This window comes from Opisthocomus hoazin, chromosome 15 (genome assembly GCF_030867145.1).
Source record: "Opisthocomus hoazin isolate bOpiHoa1 chromosome 15, bOpiHoa1.hap1, whole genome shotgun sequence".
In the NCBI taxonomy this organism is placed as follows: domain Eukaryota; kingdom Metazoa; phylum Chordata; class Aves; order Opisthocomiformes; family Opisthocomidae; genus Opisthocomus; species Opisthocomus hoazin.
Window position 1 is genome coordinate 2,867,119 of NC_134428.1, and position 13,630 is coordinate 2,880,748.

At 48.6% G+C, this 13,630-nt stretch overlaps 1 protein-coding gene across 1 annotated transcript in view; it reads left to right on the forward strand.

The window, feature by feature from the left end:
• The window catches only part of LOC142363309 (olfactory receptor 14C36-like), a 131,009-nt gene extending 118,447 nt beyond the window's left edge, over window positions 1–12,562 (forward strand). The window contains exon 2 of the mRNA XM_075436848.1: window positions 11,995–12,562. Coding sequence (XP_075292963.1) covers window positions 11,995–12,562 — 568 coding nt within the window. The remainder of the gene's footprint in view (window positions 1–11,994) is intronic.
• The last annotated feature ends 1,068 nt before the right edge of the window (window positions 12,563–13,630 follow it).

Genomic DNA, 13,630 nt, shown 5'->3' on the forward strand with positions numbered 1-13,630 from the left:
ACGGAAGTGACACCGTAAACCTAAGCTATATAGTGCTGTGCTACTCACCAATAAACGCCATTTGCCATCCACCACATTGGCGTCTGTGAGCTGATGGCCCGAGCGGCCTGGGGTTGGTTGCCGTGCCGTTCCTGAACCAGGTCGCCACGCCTCTGAAGGCAACAAGTGGTGCAGAAACCCGGGAAAGACTCGCCTGGAGTCGGGTGAATGGCGGCCGGAGCGGCAGGACCAGCCTGGCGGGGAGGATGCTCCCGGACCGACAAGGAGGATGGAAGCCCTTGTGAAGGTCGTATCGCAATTACATAAGCAGTGGGGTATTGATTGTAAGCCCAAAGATTTTACTCTCGCAGTTGTGAGGCTTTTGCAAATTGGGGTCATTGACCAGCCGGTGGATATTCTCCACCCTGAGGTGTGGGATAAGTGCACTAAAGCGTTAGCCGAGGAGACGATGTCCTCGGGTTGTGGGAAAAACCTTAAGTCGTGGGGGAAAGTCGTGCAGGCCCTGCAGAAGGCCATACAGGAACAGGAGACCTGGAGGGCGGCAAAGAACTGTTTGTTGGCCACCCCAAAATTGGGAATCGGGGCAGCCACACAGAATTTGCACCCCCCAGACGATAACGGCTCTGCTGAGCCTAAAAATCAGCAAGAGGGCGACACGTCCCCTCTATTCCCGAACCCCGACCCACTTACGGAGGGACAGAAACGAGTTAAATCCTTCTGGGGCGGGTTAGCCGAGGAGGCTAGGGGCACCGCGAAAAAAACAGAGTCTGAAGAAGTCTGGGCTAAACCACCGCCCTATGCGCCCCAAGATGGCGCCAAGCACAAAGGAGAAGGGCGGGGCGAAAATGCCCTTGGCGCGAACAGGGAAGGAGTGCTAGAATTAACAAGCGCACACAAACGGGAGGGGGAGGAGAACAAGAAAGAAAAGGGTGATAGGAGCGACCAAAAAGGGGACAAGAAAACGAGCGAGGGGCAGAGAACCAATCAGAACGTGCATTTCAAAAAATGCTCTTATCGGGTAAACACCCCGCTGAGCGGAAGGCGGGGCGAGTCAAGAGGGAGGGAACGGCCCGCCCACAAAGGAAGCGGGCAGGGCCAAAGCCCGACACAAAGGCACTGGAAACCGAAAGTAACCAGTCAGTCGAGTTCCGACTCCAAATCAGACACTAGCTGGGACGAGTGGCTCGCAACTGATTCAAACTTAGCAGAGGAGAAAACAGAGATAGACAAAGTCAAGAGCCAAAATATCCCCATCCAAATTAAACAGGAACCGCGAGGGGGAGAAATCCCTCTCACGGACTGGAGGAAAATAAAGATTGCCTGCTCCGACTGGGCCCCATCGGCCGCGCTAGCGTTCCCGGTCCGGGTGACGGACGGGGGACAGAGGGTCCACTCGCCAATAAACCCTAAGGATATACAAGCGATTGTTAAAGCAATCGCGGATAAAGGGCTTAATTCTGCCATGGTCTCCACCCTCATAGATGGTGTCTTCGGGGGAGATGATATGCTCCCGTTCGATATAAAACAGACTTGTAGATTAATCTTTGACGAGGCAGGGATGATCGTTTTTAAAAAAGATTGGGAGGACAACTGTGTGAGGCAACTAGCCCAAGTAACTGGGGCAGATCATCCACTGCATGGCTCCAGCCCGCAGCGGTTAATGGGCACAGATCCCACAAAGATTACCCCCCAGGCGCAAGCCCAGGGCCTGCGGGCCCATGAAGTTATTACAACTACTCGTGCGGCCACAGAAGCTATTCGCACAGCCTCTAGAGTCATTGCCAAACCATCACTATGGTCCACAATAAAGCAAAGTGAAATTGAGAGCTTTACACCATTTGTGTATCGTCTCCAAGCGGCGGTCGACTCTTCGGCCTTGCCTGCGGAGGCAAAAGGCCCAGTCATGGCAGAATTTTTGCGTCAGCAGTGTAATTCAACAACCAAAGAAATCCTGCGATCGCTACCGGCGGGGTCAAGCATCGCGGACATGATTAAGCATGTCGCGAAGGAAGAGCATCTAACCCTGCCGCTGTCAAAAAAGATGGAAAAGTTAAGTGGTGTCCACTTAAGTCCGTTAAACCAGACCTCCAGAATAAAACTAATGAAAACTGTGAGTTTTTGTTCACAGGGCCGGATCATCGGACACCCCCGTGACCCGTACACCGCGGTGACAAAAGAAGATGACGAGTCGGCAAGTGTCCTGTCCAAGCCTGGAAGTTCCTCACTGGCAGAACCCAGACAACGGCATAATAGCCTTCGCAAAGGGGGACTACGATGCCTTTGTGTGATCCTGATTTTGGAGCTTGTCACTATAGGACAGGCAGAACTAGATTACCATCACCATCAGCCATACAGGTGGATCCTACGGGACCTTGCAAGTGATCGAGTGATAAGAGAAAACATAACAGTAGGACCGATCGCGATGATCATGATGACACTAATTTTTGGACCCTGCATACTGAATAGAATCGTGTCGTTCGTCAAGAGCCGGCTAGAGAAAGTTAACATTATGTTGGTAGAACACCAGCAGCTGCTTTAAAAATGTACCTACCCAGTGCTACCCCCAGTTATCCCTAAAGTTACCTCAACTTTCACCCGTTTACTGTGCCTTATGTTTTTTATTCAAGTTTATGGCATATACTTTTTAAAAGTGTTAAAATTGTTATATTTCAGCTAATTTAGAAATACATTTGTCTAATGTGCCTTATGTTTGTTATCATAAGATTTTGACACTTACATTCTTTACTTGAAGTTTAAGTTAGTTAACGTTAAGTCTTATAGTTGTGTCTAACGAGTAAATCTCAGAACTAAATATTAAACTTAAATCTTAAACCTGAGTACAAAAATTTTCATATTAACCTATTTTGTTAAACATAAGGAGGGGGGAAATGTGGATAGTTAGAGCTTGCGGTTGGAAGATGTCGCGCTGTACGGAAAGACAGGGCCCCTCTCTGAATAGCCAATAGCGTTTAGCCTGTGACGTAAGCAGACGGAAGTGACACTGTAAACCCAAGCTATATAATGCTGTGCTACTCACCAATAAACGCCATTTGCCACCCACCACTTTGGTGTCTGTGAGCTGATGGCCCGAGCGGCCTGGGGTTTGTCGCCATGCCGTTCCTGAACCAGGTTGCCACGCCTCTGAAGGCAACAGGAAAGTGGGAAGCAGCTCTGCAGGGGGAAGGAGATCAGGAAATCTGATAAAGCTTACAGCCTCCTCAGAGCACAAGAATGATCTATCTGAACACTCATGAAGAGAAGCATTCTTCTCAGGAGGCTGAGGACGTGAGCTGTTTGAGTTCCACGGCAAAAAGGCAGAACACAGGAGCTGGAAACAGTAGAAGATACAAAGGGGGAATTTAGAAACCGTTTCTGTGGATGTGGCAATGATGACAAAGCCAAAGCTCCCGTAGTCTTGATACTTGCAGAGGATGGTAAGGGCTGCAAGATGAGCTGATACTGTAACCAGGGTGATGGAATCAGTTAACCATAAATATGAACAATGCTGCAATGTCCCTGCTACAGCCCTGCCCATCTGGACATTAGGTCTGGGAACAGAGGGTTTAGTCCCTAGGTAATCATTAATGTTAAACAATAGTGGTGGAGGGAGATTTTTAATAGAAATAGCGTTACCTAATAGTTGCAGGTGCATTTGTGGTACCTATCTATTGTGTAAATTAACTGAAGCAAAAAGTCATACATCTCCCCCAAAGAAGTTAGTTTTAATTAAAACTAGCAGTTGCCCAGAACTGGTCAAGATGACCCATGCCGCAGGGACAAGAGCCAGAAGAAAACTGAGTTTGCACAGAAACTGTGATGAAGAGGATAAGACTGCATCTTGGGACCCCCGACGACCACCACTAGGAGGCACTGCGCAAGCGTGGGTGGGAGGAGTGTATGAAAATGGACTGATTTGACCATGAAAGGAAGGGCTCATGTAATCAGATAAATATGTATATTTTGATCTATATAGACTGCACGGAAGGGGTACGGGGTATGCACGTTCGGTGGAATTATCCCCCGTGCATCCGGCGCAGCAATAAAGAATGCCTGGCTGTTAACACTACATTGGTGTGACGAGGTTTTATTCCTGGATTTTCGGTGACAGTTTCTGGTGACCCAGATGGGACCCTGCTTGTGAATACCGACGGATCCGCAGGATCACGGGACCTCCAGCCGGCATCGAGGGATTCTCGAGGAGAACCTCTGATCCCCGGACCAAAGGATTCCAAGTAAGTCCCCTGGAATTTAATTAAGACATTCTTTAGGTATAACACATGCCTGCTCGTAAGTCGCAGTAAAAGCCACGCAGAGTTAGGCTAAAAAGGTACCTTTGTGAAAAATCTCTGCTCTGTGAAAGCCGGTGGAGCGGGGCCCAAGGGTGAGGTCTTCAACAGGGGGTTGAAGTCTCCAAGATCTCAGTAGGGGGATGGGATCCCAAAGGGAGCTCCAACAAGGTTTGAGATCCCTCTGGCTAGTGTCTGTGATGTAGTGCACAATCACTACCACTGGTCATTTGAAGGATGGGCACCTTTCCGAGTAAAAGACCCATCCCACGGGGCACGCCTTTGGGATGTATTTTAAAACACTGGAAAGAGCTGGGGGAGGACCCTTTAACTCGGAAACAGTTAATTGAGTATTGTAATCATTGGTGGCCGTTATATACTCTGGATGATGGGGAGAAGTGGCCGGAGGATGGGACACTGTGTTATAATACCATTTTGCAATTGATGTCGTTCCATAAAAGGGAAGGCAAATGGGAAGAAGTGACATATGTAGATTTGTTTTTCTCATTGAGAAATCATCTGGAATGGCAGAGGCAGTGTGGGATACATCCGCGCGTTTCTATGGTAATGGCTTTGGGAAAGGGACAATGTGAAAAAGGTTTAAAGAAATGCTGCGCCAATTGTAGCGTCGGGAAAAAGTGTTTGAAATTTGAGTCTGAGGAGGACGATGTTTAGCTAATGGTAGCACCCCGTCGGAGACGGGGGGATAATCAGGAGGAACAGGAATCCGAGATCGGTAGCCCTTCCGCCTCTCCTCTGGGGGAGGGAGCGGGAGGATTTAGTCCGGTTTCAGGAAGAAGGCGGGGAAGAACAGGAGGGGTAGTGGAACCAGCTCCCCTCCAGGCCCCTCTCTGAGAGGCAGTAGGAAATACTGGTCCGGTGACAGTAAAAGTTCCATTTTCAATAACTGATTTAAGGTCATGGAAAGAGGTAGCAGGCACTTATCGAGAAGACCCTGAGAGAGTAGCAAAGGTTTTTGAGACAATAATTAGGACCCAGGACCCTGATTGGAATGATTTGCAGGTGATTTTAGACACTTTGCTTGATGACGCGGAAAAAAGAATGGTACTGAATACTGCTAGGAAACAGGTAGAAGGAGCCCACTCCCATGGAGATTTTCAGGGAAAGGTAGATCAGAACTTCCCCTCCTCGGATACTGACTGGGACCCGAATCAGCTGGGACCCAGGGGGATATTGACCAGATATCAGAGGTGGATTTTGTTTGGTGTTAAACATGCGATGCCAAAAGCGATAAATTGGTCAAAAATTTATGAAGTAAGGCAGGAATTAAATGAATCCCCTTCAGCCTTCATGGAGAGACTGAAGGAAACTGCCCGAAAATATACTAATCTGGACCCAGAAAAACCAGAGGAAGCATCACAGTTGGCCTCCGTATTTATGTGTCAATCAGCCCCTGATATTAGAAAAAAGCTCCAGAAATTAGAAGGACCTGAGTCTAGAGATTTGGGTAAGATGCTTGAAGTAGCTTGGACTGTATATAATAATAGAGAAAAAGAAAAAGAAGTAAAACAGGCCCGGAGGGATAGGAAGTTATTGGCAGCTCTGACTGGGAATAATAGGAGAGGTAGAGGAAGAGGGAGAGGGATGAATGTTGGAGAAAGAGGAAGGATAAATCCTCGATTAACACCGGACCAATGTGTTATTTGTAAGGAGCATGGGCACTGGAAGAGGGAATGTCCTAAGGCTGGGGAATTAGATACGACTCTTCATGCGATCAAATTGATGACTTAAATGAGAAATCATGAAGAGGACCGGGAGAGTCAACCCTAGCTGAACCCCTGGTTACATGAAAGCTAGGGAATGAAGAAATAGAATTTTTAGTAGATACGGGAGCCACTTATTCGGTATTAAACACATGTAAATGAAAATGCAGTCATCAGTCGGTAGATGTCGTTGGTGCGACAGGACAAAGAGAAAATCGGCCTTTTTTGGAACCATTGAAATTTAAGTTGGGAAAACAGTGGGTAACACACCAGTTTTTATATATGCCTGAATGCCCTCTGCCTTTATTAGGGCGAGACTTGCTAAGTAAATTAGAGGCACAAATAACTTTTAAGAATGGGGAAACTAAACTATTAATACCAGACTCAAAAGCCATAGAGGCGAGAGTGTTTATGTTACAGGATTCCCCTAAGGAGAAGCAAATTCCAGAAGAGGTGGAAAACGCAGTGACCCCCTTGGTTTGGGCAAATGAAGTTCCGGGACAGTCCAAATTGGCAGAACCGGTAAAAGTGACCTTAAAACCTGGATCCAAACCGGTAAGACAAAAACAATATCCTCTTAAATGGGAGACTCGAGAAGGATTGGAGAGGTTAATCATGAAAATTTTGGAATATGGACTTTTGGTAAAATGCGAGTCAGAATATAACACTCCTATATTACCGGTAAGAAAATCTGGAGGAAAGGAATATCGGCTAGTCCAGGATTTAAGAGCTATAAACCAGATAGTTCAAGATATACATCCAGTAGTAGCCAATCCTTATACTTTGCTGACGTCTCTAAAGAGGAACATAAATGGTTTACTGTACTAGATTTAAAGGATGCCTTTTTTTGCACACCTCTGGATATACAAAGTCAAAGCATATTTGCTTTTGAATGGGAGAACCTTGCTACAGGATGGCCTAAATGCCAAAAATCATTTAGGGAACTTAAAAAGGCATTGATGATGGCCCCTACTTTGGGTTTACCTGATCTAACCAAAACTTTGGAGCTGTTTGTACATGAGAGGCAACATCTGGCCCTTGGAGTGCTGGCACAACGTCTGGGATCCTGGAAGTGGCCAGTAGGATACTTCTCTAAACAACTCGACAATGTCAGTAAAGGATGACCGGGATGTTTGCGCGCTGTGGCAGCAATGGTATTGCTGATTCAGGAAGCTCGAGAATTGACTATGGGCCAAAAGATGGTGGTGTATGTACCACACATGGTGGTAACTGTTTTAGAACAAAAGGAGGGTCATTGGCTATCCCCCAGAAGAATGCTGAAATATCAGGCTGTCTTGCTGGAACAATATGATGTGGAATTGAAAACCACAACTGTTGTAAATCCAGCAATGTTTCTGTCGATGGAAAATCCGACAGGAAGTCTAGAACATGACTGCTTGCTAACTGTTGAACAAGTCTATTCCAGCAGATCGGACCTGAAAAGATGAACCTCTGGAAAATCCTGATTTGGAGTTATTTATGGATGGAAGCAGCTTTGTGAAAGAAGGAAGACGAACGGCTGGATACGCTGCTGTCACCACCACCAAGGTACTGGAGTCAGGAACGCTGCCTGCAAATACCTCGGCACAGAAAGCAGAACTGGTGGCTTTGACGCAAGCCTTGCGAATGGCAGAAGGAAAGAGGGTAAATATACGGGTGATTCCAAATGTGCATTTGGTGTGATTCACGCTCATGGGGCTACCTGGAAAGAAAGAGGACTGCTCTCAGTCCAAGGATCATCGATAAAACATAAAGAAGAAATCCTCCAGCTCTTAGAAGAGGTGCATGAGCCAAAGGAAGTGGCAGTAATGCATTGCAAGGCTCATCAATTTGGTCAGACAGCTGTAAACACAGGTAATTGATTGGCAGATAAAACGGCAAAAGAGGCTGCGGAATGAGGTATCCTTGCACTAGTACCAGTAAAACAGATGAAAATCCCGAATCTGAAACCAAAATATAGTAAATTGGATGAGCAATTGACGGAAGAATTAAAAGCACCACAAAATACACAAGGGTGGTGGGTAACGCCAGAAAAGCAGGGAATAGTAACCCCTCAAGTCATGTTAGAACTTGCGAAAGAAAAGCATGCGCAGACACATTGGGGTGTAGATGCTATGGTCTAGAGTTTAAAATCATCTGCAGTGTGTGTAGGAATGACAGGAATAGTTAAATCGATGGTGGCTGATTGTCCAATTTGTCTCAAAAATAATCCCTTAAATTGGATTTGCCAATCAAATCTGTCTGTGATACAGTCTGGGTGTCTGTCATCCAACCACTCTGAATGGGAATTGCTTTTCTGTAGGTCTCCTGTGTTTTCTCTGCCAGCCATGGCATCTTAGCCATGTGGGCCCAGACTTCAACATTAAATTGCAGAGCTGCCCTGAATTCCAGAAAGGAATGCGTGGATGAACATGAGAAACCTTCCACTAGACTCAGCAGAGAATTAGTACATACAGCTGATGGAAATAAGAGGGAAACTTAGCTCTCTGTATGGCACATGACTCAGATGAATACCTCCACTGGCTGCCCTACACGTGCTCCGGAGGGTCAGGGTCAGTTTCCCATTGGACACCTGCTGTGGTTTCAGTTGGGCAAAGGAGTCTGTCAACAGCCTCAAAGACAATGCTCCCGGATATCATCCTGTTCCTGTTAATTCCTCTGTTAGAGTTTTCAGTCACCTGTGGGGATCTTGGACCACCTCTGGTACACCAGGTGTCACCAGGGGTTTGAGTCTGAACAGGCCACTCCTGGCATCTGTCTCCAGTAATTACCATGGGAGATGACACAAGCAGCTCCCAGGCAGCATGGTCCCATTTTCTGCCCACCTGAAGTGAGGGAAGAAGAATCTTGCCTCCCATTGGTTTGTGGCAGGCATAGAGGGAGCCGAGTCCTCTTTCAGCCCCAGAACAGAAAACCAAGGATCAGATGCCTCAGCTGACTGAGCAGAATCCCTTCCCTCAGCAGGGGTGAAGGAGATCCTTCCCTGTAACCGTCTGGGTGTCCTGTCTCATAGTGGGACAAGGAAAAGTGACTCTTATGCCCAGCTGTACTCTGATTAGGAGAAATGGCTCTTCTGGAAAGAAGTGCTTCTCACCAGCTGAGGGAGGCAACATCAGTGATGACTTCAGCCTGTTTCACAGCCAATTCACCTGGACCCCCAGGGACATCTGGAGGGAGCCCAGAGGGACAGAGTAAGTGCTGCCTTGGGCTGGTCCTCAGCTGCTGAGCTGGGCTGGGCTCCTGGGATGGAGGGAGCTCATGGCAACTGCACAGCACTGCAAAGAGAGAGCTCTGCCCAGGAGCAGCTCCTCTGCCAAGCGCAGCAGGGCTGAGGGCACTGCCTGCAGGCAGCGAGGGTAGACAAGAGGAGTGAGAGGGACATTGAAGGCAGTGTGGGGTGGGAGGATGCTGAGAGCTCATGGAGGAAGACATCTTCACAGCCCCTGATGCGGTAAGACTCTGGCTGCAGGGCAATGCAGTTTTGTTCCTGGAAGTGTCTCCTAGACCTGACACATGTGACAGCTTATAGGACCTGTCAGGACGGCTTACCTAGTTCTGATGGTATAGAGGAGGAGGACGTGCTCCAGGGCAGCGATTGCCTGATGCACCATCAGAGGGACAGGGCAGGATGTCTGCCTCCTCCCAGGGATGGCTGCAGCTGTGCCAACTTAGGGGTGCATGCAGGGGTGCCCCAGGATCTGAACAGAGTCCCTGCACCCCAGGGGACTCTGAGACAGGGCAGGAACTCTGTCACCTGCCAGGATCACCACTCAGTGTGCCCGGGAGCTCCCCATGGTGCTGTGGGGAGCAGCTCTGGGTGGCAGGAGTGGTAGGGCAGGGTAGGGTCCTTCTGCTCTCAGAGGCTGCTGCATGAGTCAGCGCTGCTCAGAGCTCCAGATCATCCTCAGGGCACTTCTGAGGGCTCCTTCCTCCTTCTGAGGAGCTTCCTTTGAAGAGGAGGGTCCAGGCAGGGATTACCTGGAAAGGAAGGTTCTTCCCTTGATTCATGCTGTGGAGTTGTAAAGGGGAAAGGAGCTTCTAATTTTACAAGTGACTGAAAGTTTCTAACCATTGTGTGGCATGATCAGTAGGTCTGCTAGGAACCTCATAAACTGCCTTCAGCTCCCCCTAAGCCTGCAGGCAGCACCAGCATCACCTGTGCTGACAGCATCATGGTTTGTCTGACCTGCTCTTTACCACCTGCAAGCAGCGAAGTGTCCCTAGACTGTTCCCTCCCATGGGGAATTTTCTGTAGGGTAGAACTGAGCACACAGATGGTGAGAGGGGTTCTCTCAGCATTTGCTGTGAGGAAAATGATGTGGGAACAGAGAAGCAGGTGGGAAAGGTCCAGGAAGCAGAGGTGTGGGCAGGGAAGAACACAAAACTAAAAGCCATAATGTCATGGGAAAGAGAATTGGGAAAATTCCCTGTCATCCCCTCCAGGGCAGACCCCTCCTCTGAGCAAGCCCCTATGCCCCCTCTCTGACCCAGCTAAGCCTCTGTGCTCATGGCCGTGGGGCACAAGGCATCAGCCGCCCGCGCTGCAGCCAGAGCTCTGGCAGAGGAGAGGTGCCTCTCTCCAGCCATGGGCCCATTTCCCTCTGCAGTGCGCAAGGGCTGAATGCGACTGTCTCACAGCATTGGTGTCCCGAAGGCTGCAGGCACAGCTGCTTGAGGTGATGACTTTCTCTCTTTGTGTATCCCTTGGTGCAAGGACCCTGGTGCCGCTCTTTCTTTTCCTACCTGTCAGTGCTGCTCCTATTCGTGTTCTGGGTCTCTGAGGGTTTGGGGGAGTTTCAGACACTGAAGCTTCAGAACATGTGCAGTTTTTGAGACACTGACTCTTCAAGCCATGCCAGGCAAGGTTCTGGGTGGCAGTGAGGTGCCCCAGCACCCTTCTAACCTGTGGGGCTCCAGGAAATGTGGGCTGTAGTCTTGGGAAATGAATGGCTGTCCCCAAAGAAGATCCTGTCTGTAGAACACTTGACCATTTCCCTGCAGTGTCCTGCCAGGCTGTGAGCTTGACACCAGACACAGCTGTGTCACAGCATCTTTGTGGTACCCGAGACACCCATAAAGAAACCCCAGAGGTGCTAAGACTATAGAAATGATGCTGAGCAGCCGTATGTGGCCAGCTGAAACGTGCCCTGCGTGTCCTTGCCTAGAAATGGAGTGTGGAGGCTGCCTTCGGGCACCCTGGGAAAGAGGGAGAAGTTTGGAGATGAGAGCTTTGAATATGGACTCCACTACTCTCAGCAAGGTCCGGCTTCTTTTGAGGCAAACACATAACTATGATCAGCCTTCAACTCAAGCACATGTGAGTGCTGGGTATCTGGGAATAAGACTGATGGATAGACCATCTTCCCCCCGCCTGCAGTAAGTGACAGCAAATCCTATTGCCACTCAGGTCTCGTGAAAGAAAAGCTGAGCATTTCTACCTTGGGAAAAGACTCCCCAGGATGAACAGGAGTATCTGAAAGAAAAAAAAAATGGAAAAAACCCACAATGAAAAAATGAAAGATTTTAGCTTTCTTCCATGAAAAGTCTCTCATAACATGTCACTGTCTTTCCTTCTTCAACAGTCACCCATGCCCAAATGCATGTCTAACAGCAGCTCCGCCACACAGTTCCTCCTCCTGGTGTTCTCAGACACGCAAGAGATGCAGCTCTTGACCTTCTGGCTCTTCTTGGCCATCTACCTGGCTGCCCTCCTCAGCAACGGCCTCATCATCACAGCCATAGCCTGTGACCACCGCCTCCACACCCCCATGTACTTCTTCCTCCTCAACCTCTCCCTCATCGACCTGGGCTCCATCTCCACCACTGTCCCTAAATCCATGGCCAATTCCCTCTGGGACAGCACGGACATCTCCTATGCAGGATGTGCTACCCAGGTTTTTTTTTTTCTTCTTCCTTGGAGCAGAGTGCACCCTTCTGACCATCATGGCCTATGACCGCTACGTTGCCATCTGCAGACCCCTGAGCTACGGGACCCTTCTGGGCAACAGGGCTTGTGTCTGCATGGCGGCAGCTGCCTGGGGCAATGGCTTTCTCCATGCTGTGCTGCACACTGCCAATGCATTTCCCATACCCCTCTGCAAGGGCAATGCTGTGGATCAGTTCTTCTGTGAACTTCCACAGATCCTCAAACTCTCTTGCTCACACTCCTACCTCAGGGAAGTTTGGCTCCTCATGATTAGTTCTTTTTTAGTTTGTGCTTATTTTATTTTCATTGTGCTGTCCTATGTGCACATCTTCAGGGCCGTGCTGAGGATCCCCTCTGAGCAGGGACAGCACAAAGCCTTTTCCACGTGCCTCCCTCACCTGGTCGTGCTCTCCCTTTTTATCGGTACTTGCATATTTGCCTGCCTGAAGCCTCCCTCCATCTCCTCCCCATCGTTGGATCTGGTGGTGGCAGTTTTGTACTCAGTGGTTCCTCCAGCAGTGAACCCCGTCATCTATAGCATGAGGAACCAGGAGCTCAAAGGGTCCATTAGAAAATTCATTTCATGGATATTTGTCAATGCTGATAAATCTGTCATCACTCTCTAGAAATGACATCTAGTGTATTCAAATGCAGGTCTGTGTGCTATTTGTTGTGTTATAATTCTTTTTTGATAGCAATACCTGTGTTGTTATTTAAGGTTATTACGTTCCTTCGTAGTTGCTTGTATTCAGTTCACTCTCCTGAGAAGAGGACCCCGTATAAATTTTTATTTAAACACCTTAAACTTGTATAAATTTTTTTCAAACACTGTTTCACAGCTGACTCTCTCTTAGTATCTCTCTAACAAAATGGCATCTGTCCTGTGAAGTTGTTGAATGTTTGGCTGTTCTTCCAATGCTGATGTCAACAGGCTCAGGAATTTCAGCCTCAAAAGGACCTCAGCAGAAAGTTCATTTTCACATTGGCAGCTGTTCGAGAACAAGGGTTGGATTTAGGACACATCTGTTGTTTTCTATTGACAGTGTAGATGGTGGACGGTCCCTGAGATACTACCATACTACAGTGTCCCAGATGTGATAGGGCAGAGGAGATCCTCCAGGAGGGGAATCTGGAGCTGCCTGGAGAGCCCATGAGATATGCATGGGCCATATGTGCCTGGGCTGGTCACTGACTGGTGCCTCACCAAGTGAGAGAGCAACCCAAGTTGGAGTCAACCAAAGGGAAAGGACTCATTCCAGGTATCTGCAAGGAGACAAAGATGGACACAGCCAACCTGACACACACCAACTCTAACAGGCAACAGTGTCTTTACAGCCACCCCACCAACAGCAGCATTTACACAACCATCAGCAACACAATCGGCCTCATGCTGTTCCCCCTCGCAGGCTGATCTGATGTGAAGGTTACACCAGTGCTCTGTACCTTCCCAGCAGAACTTACTTGCAGGCTCACATCCCACTGTGGTCCCTGCAGTGTGGGCCTGGGCTATGGGTCTGACCAGTCTCAGAGATGTTACCCAACTGGCAATTCCAAACCTCTGCCTCTCCACATCCTGCTGTCATCCACCTTCTTGCTAGCCCCACTTAGAATTGACCAGCAAAGCAGGTAGGTGCATTGACGCCCAAACACACACACATCAGTGAGCCTACTCACACAGCAGATAGCCAGGAGCA